The sequence below is a fragment of the Bombina bombina genome, chromosome 1 (assembly GCF_027579735.1).
Source record: "Bombina bombina isolate aBomBom1 chromosome 1, aBomBom1.pri, whole genome shotgun sequence".
NCBI classification, from domain to species: Eukaryota; Metazoa; Chordata; class Amphibia; order Anura; family Bombinatoridae; genus Bombina; species Bombina bombina.
Genome location: NC_069499.1, coordinates 262,631,450 through 262,641,987, shown reverse-complemented (window position 1 = coordinate 262,641,987; position 10,538 = coordinate 262,631,450). Strand labels below are relative to the sequence as shown.

Sequence of the window (10,538 nt, the reverse complement as noted above, 5' to 3'; positions counted from 1 at the left end):
TATCTATCATCTATCTATCTATCTATCTATCTATCTATATATATATATATATATATATATATATATATATATATATATATATATATATATATATACACAGTGTGTGTGTGTGTGTATATATATATATATATATATATATATATACGTACACACACACATATATTTATATTTATTTAAATATCTGAATGTGTCATTGCCTAGTAAAGATTTTTTTTTTTAATGCAAGCATATGAAATTGGTCCAAACACATAAGGATTGTCCTTACGTGTTTTTTTTATTTTAAACATTTTGTATTATTTCTGTATGCATATGTATGTTATATTTATATTATTTTCTATTAAAGGGCCATGATGCCCAAATGTTGAACACCTGAAAGTGATGCAGCATAGTTGTAAAAAGCTGACTAGAAAATATCACCTGAACATCTCTATGTAAAAAAGAAAGATATTTTACCTCAAAATGTCCTAAGTATTCAAACCCCATTGCAAAGGACTTTAAGCAGCAAATCAGTATGTCTGTCCCGGGACAGCCAAGGGAGTGAGCTTCGAGCACACTCATATTATTTCCCTATTCAGTTTAAGGAAGTTTACTATGAAATCTCATGAGAGTGAAGTGAAATCTCATGAGAGCACAGTAAAAGAGATCATGACCTCAGCACTGCTGATGCTGATTGGCTGCCATTCATTTCTTCATTTTTTAAAAAAAAAAAAAAACTGCAGCTAAGCAGCAGCTGAAGTATAATTTTTTTTACACAGAGCTTACTCCGCTGAGCTGAGGAAATTGTGATGTAAAATATCTTCCTTTTTTACATAGAGATGCTCACGTGATATTTTCCTGTCAGCTTTTTACAGTTATACTGCATCACTTTAAAGTAATTTAGCATATTTGTATTATATTCATTTAAGTATTATTTTGAATATGTTGCCTTGTGAAAAAATAATTGGAATATTTAAATAATTAACAATACAGTATACATGCTGTGGGTATTGAAAAGAATCACCCCCTTTAAAAGAATCACATTTTGTTGCTTTGCAGCATGAAATAAAGACAGACAATTTTTTTTGTTTATCCAGTTGTAATTACTCAGTGCAACTTATAACATTTAAGTGAAAGATATAATACCAACATGTCAGGCAAAAATAAAGACAATTCAAAAACAGAATCACTAAGTTGGAAAAAGGATCACCCCCTCCTAAAATTACTTGTAAACTCAATCAGGTGTAGCTTATCACCTTCTCAATGGCACACACAAAGCCATTTGACCTTCAATTGTGATCAGCTGTGGGCATATTGATTAGCTAAGCATGAAAAGAGCTTTCCTGGAGCATCTCAGTCCCTGGTAGTGCAACGGAGGCAAACAACTATGGGTGTCAAAAGATCTCCGGGACAATGTTAGATAGGAAAAAAAAGAGAATAGCGCAAAGCCGGATTCAAGGTAAATTTATTTAAAATTCAATCAGGCATACATAAAATACTACTTACTAGAAGTAAGTTCTTTAATGCCTTGAATAAAAGCAAAAATGTCCTGCTTCCGATAAAAATTCTGAACAGCTGATTGATCCGTCTTTCTAAAAACTGACACAATACAGCTGCAGTCATCTACAGAAGCCCAGATAGGACAAAATAGCTTGTCACGTTTCTCCTGGAGTACGCCCTGGCTTTTTCAAGATCAGTAAGGAAGAGATACAATGTGTCTCCTTTTCTACCTTCTTCTTTATCCTAAATGGACCAAACTTCAGACCAATTAGGTGAAGGAAAAGATACACACCCACTTATTTACGGTAAACCAATATCTCTTAAAAAAACATTTCAATGCATTATAGTAAAAACTGTGATAGTTGATACAAACATATATATAACCTGTGCTATCAAAGACTTTGACCAAAGCAATGATAGAAGGGTAAGAATGCTGACACATGGGCAGGGCAAAGGGGATTGCCTTGTGTTGTTTTGTAATTAGTATTTTAATACAGGTATGAAGCACTACATTTCCAATAGAACCAGTAAAGGCCCTGGCCCATGTTGGATCTAGTCCTGCTTATATTAATTTAACCATCTTTACTTCCCCAATCAGTAGGTGTTGTGGGATTCCAACTGCACACCAAGCAAAGAAAGCATAACATACTGTATTTCTTACTCTGGTAAAGTTTTTTAAGAATTCGTACACTCAGGGTGCACTGAAATATAACCTAAAGCCATCAAACATAACACTTTTTCCCTTACACGTAAGAGTAAAAATCACCACAGACCCTTAGTTGTTTGGATTGTGTGCATTTCCACAAAATGTGTTTACATTACCCAGTGAACAGACTGGAGCTGTCGTTATAATAATACTTTTTATAAAGTAATTAAAGTGACTTTTCAATAAAGACACAATTTCTAATCTATAGGTCTATTTTTCATACGTCTCATAGTCGCTGTAGGCCACCTCCTCATAACATTGGATCACTAGCTTAGGAATCTCTCTATTTCAAGGGCTAATGTTATTAACTACAATCTTGCTTCTTAATGCACTTATTTGATGTTTTAATTGCACTTAGTAGAAATAGTCAGCAGGAACATGAATAGATCATGGCTCTGTACCTGCTTAAAATCTAATTAAGCTTTTTATGTAAACTGGCAGGTTCTGCCAAATGAAAGTAGAAACCTGGAAAATAGTGTTAGGATTTACAATTATCTTTATGTTCATATTCATATTCTATAAACAGTTTAACCAACACAACAGCATTTTACTTCATTGCATTTAACAAGGCACAGTAAGATATTCACCAGACTACTTGAAATGCATGTAGTAGGAGATGATGCGTTGTAGTAAGAATAGACAGCAGTAGTAAGGATACAAATGATATATGATCGATCTTACACCTTTATAATAATATTCCTAAATACAAAAATAAATAGATTAGAAAGTTACTGCTGATATTTACTGAGACAATCATCTGTGATACATAAGAAAATTAAAGGTAGATTAAATGGTTTAAATGCAAAGCTTTATGACTGCCTCAAAACAAAAGTCTGGCCAATGAAAGGAAGGAAAAAACTCTATCTCTTAATCCCCCCCTCTCATGTATTCTCTAGCACAAAGCTAAAAGGATCATAGACACTAACACACACCATACAACAAATAGAAACTCAAAAACAGATATAAAAACATCTCTCTACACAGAGAAATACGTTATTACAGAAATAAAAGGCAAAATGACACATATACACCTCTGCATGCACACAGTTATTCACAAAGAAAATACATACAGAAATAAGCACAACTATATTATACATACAATTTGTTTTACATGCATCTACACATCACAGATACACACACCAATTTATAAAACATACATATACATATACACATAAACTACACCATCACACATGCACACAATTATTCACACACTGAGAAACACATGCAATGCCATATTAAAGCTCAAACAAACATATAAGCACATACACACACTGTTAAGCACAAGCTAAGTTTCACTAGAGAAACACTTGGATACACCTTAGGTAGTCATAAGAATACTTGTACTACAGATGCTGACCAGTAGACAAAAATATATTCACATAGACACTCATGCAGACACATCGACAGCATCACTCTGTTCTTCTTGCTTCAGTACTTAGTCTGAGGAACCAATTAAATGGGTTCACTCTGTCACAAATTAATGTTTTATCTCTGCATTACAACCCACTCCTCCTCTCTCTATAATAACATTTAGCACAGTGCCACTGGCAGTCTCTGGCTCCTTTCCATGGACCTGTCTGTGACGTAAGCATAGACTACTTAAAGGGAGATTACAGGCAGTGAGACAGTGTGAGCAGCTCCACATGCAGGGACATCTCAGATCAGCAAACAGATTACATTGAGCACAGGTCACCTCCAACCGGTGCCTTTCCCAGGAGCAGGTGGAAGAGCCTCCCACAGTACTAGGTCTCCGGATGTACAGCGATGGGAGAATGGACTATATTAGAAAGACTTTTGGAGGCAGCTGTGCAACAGCACAGTACTATGATAGGAAGGTAAGTGACCCTAATTGTGCAAATGTATTTGGGGCTGTACACCTCCTCACATGGTCTTGCCTCTGAAACAACACACTCACATACATAACACATACTTAGGCAGTGACCTGCTTAGTTATCTTGAGGATAGAGTGATTAGGCTTTTAGCTTGATTACAGACTAGCCATGCACTCGCTGCTATTAAAAACACAAATTAATTGGTGGTTTTACTTACAAGTCTGTATCGATAAATATAATGAAAAATGGCAAACTTCCATTTTACCTTGCCATGTGCTGGTTAGATTGAAGCAGTTTTTTTTTTCTTTCTGTAAAGCAGGAGCAATGTCGTACTCCCCCACAGCCAATTGATTGATGGTTCTCATTAGTATCTGGAACATGATATATACGTGCTGGGTACCAGTTTGCATCCACAGGGACTGTGTCTGCAGAGCTTTAATGTGGAAAGTTTATTCACTTTGCAAAATAAATCACCTAGAGTCACTCACGCAGCACTGAATCTGATCTTGCGAGATCAGAAAGACCTAATGCTCACCTAGAATGATCATCTTGCTGCCTGACTAACTATACTACTCTAGGCTTTATCTGATAAAAGGATATAACGAACGGTTACATAGTAGTTATTCACTATTACGTGCACAAGTTATTATTCTAATGGAAATGTTATTTTCCAAATAAAGCTATGATAACCTACAATGAAAAGGTTTAGATTTCAATCACCTCCTCCCTATGTCACAACTAATTATTATACAACTTTCTCACACAGCACTGATACTCTGCCTGACATATGGAATTAAGCCTATCTGTATAGAGAGGATTCATAATGCTTTGCTCGTTCTCTCTTGGCTTGCCAATGGGCTCCATTGTGTGTGAATTTGTGTTTATGTATGTGTGTAATGTAGCTCAAGGATTGTAACACACCCATATGTGTGTGTGTGTGTGTGTATATATATATATATATATATATATATATATATATATATATATATATATATATATATATATATATATATATATATATATATATATATATATATATATATATATATATATATATATATATATATATATATATATATATATATATATATATATATATATATATATATATATATATATATATATATATATAGAACAAAGAAAATAATGTTATATAAATTAAGTGTATGAACAGAAATCTTAAGAGATTCCCCCACCCTGTGACTGCAGAGATCAGACCTGGCTCTGAGGACTAGATGGGACGGGCTGCTTTTCTATACTGATTACTAAACATTGTGGTAATTGGAAGCTGCACAGAAAAAATACGAGTTCATGCATACATGCACAACACAGTAAATGAGAGAAGAATGCAAGACTGAACAACTTTATGCGGAACGTATTTTGCATCAATATGTCCATGAGTACACAGGTAAATATTTTGTAAATTGTAGTGTCAGTGTGAGCCCATATAACTATCAAACTGGTGCAGGGCATGTACTGCCAAAGGGCAGATAAACTGGTACACATTGTCCTAAATTCGCACCATTTGCTAGTGCACACCTAAGTTAAAAACTGTGCATTCATATTTAAATGACGACTAAAATTCCTTTAATTATCACCTTGAGTGTTTATGAAGTAGGTTATTTATAATCACGTTCGTATGAGACACATATAACGTGACAAACCAGATGAACCGTAGTAGAATAGTAACACATTTTAAAAACCAGAATGTGTTATTTATACATATTGTAACTCGACCTGCATGGGCTGTCTTTATATAAAGGTATCTCGTTAAGGCTGTGATAGACTGGGTTTTAATTTAAGACCATGAGTAATGCTTTATATACTAAGCTCTTTTAAGTGAAATGTAGAATGATGAGGATAAATAAAGGTGATTCATAGAAATAGCGAAACACTACATACTGTTCTACAGAACTTCAGGAAATACTGAATATTCATTTGCTATGTGTTAGTGAAAGGATACAGTGCTGAATGTGCAGCCCAACGGGATTCCCTGCAGGAGCAGATTCAGCACTGGACAGCTCCTCACATGGATGCGAATGGACAACCTTCCTTGCAAGGAGGCTGTGGAATAAATGTTCCCTGGACAATCATCCTGATATAATTGATTGATTGAATCCTTCCCTGAGGTTCCTTCTTTCCAAGGAAGTGCTGTCAGAACTACTTAACCTCTTCATTGCCAGAGAAGCTGCAAAGAATTGCAAAATGAGACACATTTAAAATTTTGAATGATAGAAACTGGAGACTCAGTATTTTTTCCTCATTGCAAATCATCACATCTTGATTTTTTGTAATGTGTTAGTTTGTAAAGTAAAAAAAAACTATAAAACAAGAAAGACCTTGACAGTGTCAGTTATATGCACACTATTACAATAATACATAGAAATTACCTTTGTTAACCCTCAGGGTGCTGGTTTCCAGACATTTGTGACAACACAGTGATTAAACTGAGACAACAAGCCTAACTAAATGAGGTTGTTAATATATGCAGAACTTATTGTTGTTTTTAATATACAAATAATATGAGAAGTTGATTTTAGACAGTCACTAAAGAGAACATTATAATAAAATTCTCATTACAGAAAACAGATGGCTTTGTTTACATACCTCCTTCTTATAATTTTGTTTTATATTTTATACAAAATGTCTTACAGATTATATGTTCTATTTTATACATTTGCAGGATATATTTGTCATGGCTTGCTTATATCATAAGTGACATTACTGACAGTTCTATAAAATAAAGGTATCAATATATCAAAATATTCTAATAGCAACAATCTGATCTGAATGACAGAAAAATAGATTCCAGCAACTTCTATTAATGTTTTTCTAACCCTAAAAATAAATAGATGTCCTTCTCTACTATGTATGTTTAATGGCTTGTGATAATCATAAATAAGATTTATCATTTATAAATCAAGCTTAAACTCTCAATCTATTACTTTACTTCCACTAATTAAATGAAATGTCATACACTATGAAGATTACAATGAATGTTTTTATACTATTTTCAATATTTCTGCTAATTTACGGATGGATTGACAAATCTCAGTTTGTATAATTTTAATAATTGGTAAAGAAGAATACACAATTTTTTCTTATTAGCCTTTATCTGAAGCAGTGTTGTCCAGCCCAAAGTCAATAGGCCATAATGCAGTCATCTATTGCATTAATGATTCACACTTTCCTTTTCCCCTAGCTTATCCTTTTTACAACACATTGACTCTTTCTCTTTCTTGGAAATGACTTGTACTAGCCCTCTTTGTATAGATTACAATATAAAGACAGCATCACAAATATAATGTTTTAGGCTAACACCCTCTTGTTCTTCTGATCTTGAATTCAATTTTTTTTAGAGGTGAGTGTTGCTGTTTCTACACTGTAGTCTGTACAGTTTGTTCTGAACCGTTGTCAGATTTGCACCAATGTTTACAGTGCATGCTTTTCGTGCATGTTGGACTCTGTGTGGATCCCATGTATTTGTTTCTGGGTTTGTGTGTATATGAATGTTTGTGGCACTCATCTTGCTTTTGATATATATATATATATATATATATATATATATATATATATATATATATATATATATATATATATATATATATATATATATATATATATATGGTTTATTATATAAATACATTTATATATGTAGCAAATGTGCAATTGTACCACTACAATTACAAAATTTATATATATATATATATACACCAGTAGGCTTGCCCCTCCTTGTGACGTGTGATGATGTTGTCTGCTATATATCCCTCTGAACCCCCTTGATCTAAAGCAATTTTGACAGATGTAAATTATTAGGCTTTTAATATATTCATGGAAAACTAGTAGAATGAATGGAGGGTTTCTTAATGAAATTGCTGTCAGAATGGCCAACATTTAGACAAAAACTTGAGTAATGTCCCTACACATAACAGTCACCTTGTCCTACCCCCCAACGACTTCAGTATGTGTGTTGAATAACAATATTGTCAACATGGGCTGTAATCAATACTCTCCTTAAGCTTTTTTTTTTTGCTGACAATAACAACATTTTTAATTATATTTTGTGCACAGTTGATTTTTTTTTCAAATCATATCATATGGAAGGTAACACAATATGAATTTTTCAACATATTTACATTGTACTGACAACTGAGAGGATGAAATAAACCATGTATAGTACATATAGCAAGGCAGAGAGTGGCTAAAGGCAACAGCAGATTAACATCACAGCATAAGGGAAAATTGTCCTAGAGTCTACATGAGTGAGAAGCTGAAGGCAAGGAGTAAAGCACTGTTGCTGTAGGCACTACAGAGTGAGTTAAGACTTAGAGCAGCATTCCTCTCTTTTCCATTGAATGCCTTAGTTGACATTTTCCAAGTTATGAAATGCTAAACAATTGGGAAACTACATTTTTACTTACTGATCTAATGCAAGCAATCTTGGGTCAAATGTTGTTCATATTATTATTTTCATTGTTTCTTTATAAAGTGCCAACATATTACGCAGCATTATGTATAAAGTTATGGGGTACAATAATCAGAAGACATTTACATAAATCATAAGGGTAGAGGGCCCTGCCCTTGAGTCACTGTAAACAGTAAACCATATTTACATAAAATCATCAACAGGACAGGTGGACTCATTAGTTAGCTTACAACAAATGGACATGAGAACTGTGTTTTTTTTTTTTTTTTTGAGACCATCCTGCTGCTGAAGATTAGGACAAAAGTGAGGTAAAAGGTCTACAATAGTTCACAATAGTAACATTTTTGTGGACTCTGTATATGTTAGTTGGATAAATATTATGCCATCATCTTTTTACTTAGAATACTACCTTGTGTGTTGCACAAATGCCATTTTGACACATGAAAAAGTCTGTAGGTTTTAAAATAAATAGGTTCTTGGTTAGCACTTTTGGGTAGGAAGATATCTACCGATGCTGTGATTACGCCTGTTGCAGACATACAGTCATAAAGGGACATAAAGTGCCGAAAAAAATACTATGTGTTAAAGAATTTTAATATTGCACTGTTGCTATCATATAACTGTGAGGACAATCATAATCCTTTAGAAAAAAAAAAGATCTAATCATTTTCCTACAAAATTAACTTTTCAAATCTATGCCACCAATAACCAGCTAACTTCCAGTGCTAGTACATTGCTGATCTAAAGCTGTTTTTAACTATATATTGTTAACCCTTTTATGGTTACATAAAATTAAATGCAAGAAAAATTAAAATAATAAAATGCTATAACACTTTAGAGAATATTTTTTTTAGTTGTTCTTTTTTTATACTTCTGTAAGACTGTTTAACTCAATAGCATCTCTCTTCTGAGAAGAAAACACCTTGTCAGTGTTCAAACAAGAGTTTTTTTGTTTTTTGTTACTAGAGAATTAATTACTGTCTTTAATTTTAGGATTCTGCTGACCGTGGTTGTGATCTTCAGGATTCTTATTGTAGCCATCGTTGGGGAAACTGTTTATGATGATGAGCAGACCATGTTTGTCTGCAACACTCTCCAGCCAGGATGTAACCAAGCATGCTATGACAAGGCTTTTCCAATCTCTCACATAAGGTACTGGGTTTTCCAGATTATCATGGTTTGCACGCCAAGCCTCTGTTTTATCACCTACTCAGTTCACCAGTCTGCCAAGCAGAAGGAGAGGCGATACTCAACTGTCTTTCTCACCCTGGAAAGAGAGCAGGACACTGTAAAACGGGAGGATAGCAAGAAGATTAAAAATACTCTTGTTAATGGAGTATTACAGAACACAGAGAACTCCACTAAAGAGAATGAACCTGACTGTTTGGAGATCAAAGAAATCCCTAACCCAGCTATTAAAGCCCCCAAGTCCAAGTTAAAGCGTCAGGAAGGAATCTCTAGGTTTTACATCATCCAGGTGGTCTTCAGAAATGCTTTAGAGATTGGTTTCATAGTGGGACAATATTTCCTTTATGGATTCAATGTCCCCTCAATGTATGAATGTGACAGGTATCCTTGTATTAAAGAAGTGGAATGCTATGTGTCCAGACCCACTGAAAAAACAGTTTTCCTGGTTTTCATGTTCGCTGTCAGTGGCCTCTGTGTTGTACTTAATTTGGCTGAGCTTAACCACCTGGGCTGGAGAAAGATCAAGTTGGCAGTCAGGGGAGTGCAGGCCAAGAGGAAATCCATCTACGAAATCAGGAATAAAGACTTGCCCAGAATGGGGGTGCCTAATTTCGGCAGGACTCAGTCCAGTGACTCAGCCTATGTTTGATGATGTTTCTGAAAAACAGCTGAGAACTGAGCCCATGCAGCATGGGGAGAGAAGGGAGGGTGTCTGATTCATGGAATGCCCTTGGACTTGTTTGCCATTGCATTGCAGGAATGAACTGGCTGGTAAAGTTAATATCAAATCAGTAGCAGCTGCCAGTGATAATTGGCTGAAATTTCTGGCTCCTGTAGCTAATCTTCATAATGTTTGTGAACGTCACATTTGATACCAGATCCTTTTGTACAGCATTGCAAAACAGAGCAC

At 34.4% G+C, this 10,538-nt stretch overlaps 1 protein-coding gene across 1 annotated transcript; it reads left to right on the top strand.

Moving 5' to 3' along the window:
• The first annotated feature begins 3,915 nt into the window (after nt 1–3,915).
• Nucleotides 3,916–10,277, top strand: GJD2 (gap junction protein delta 2). The gene is made up of 2 exons (XM_053689774.1): nt 3,916–4,017; nt 9,434–10,277. The coding sequence occupies exons 1-2, from the start codon at nt 3,947–3,949 to the stop codon at nt 10,275–10,277; spliced, it is 915 nt and encodes a 304-aa protein (XP_053545749.1). The 5' UTR covers nt 3,916–3,946.
• The last annotated feature ends 261 nt before the right edge of the window (nt 10,278–10,538 follow it).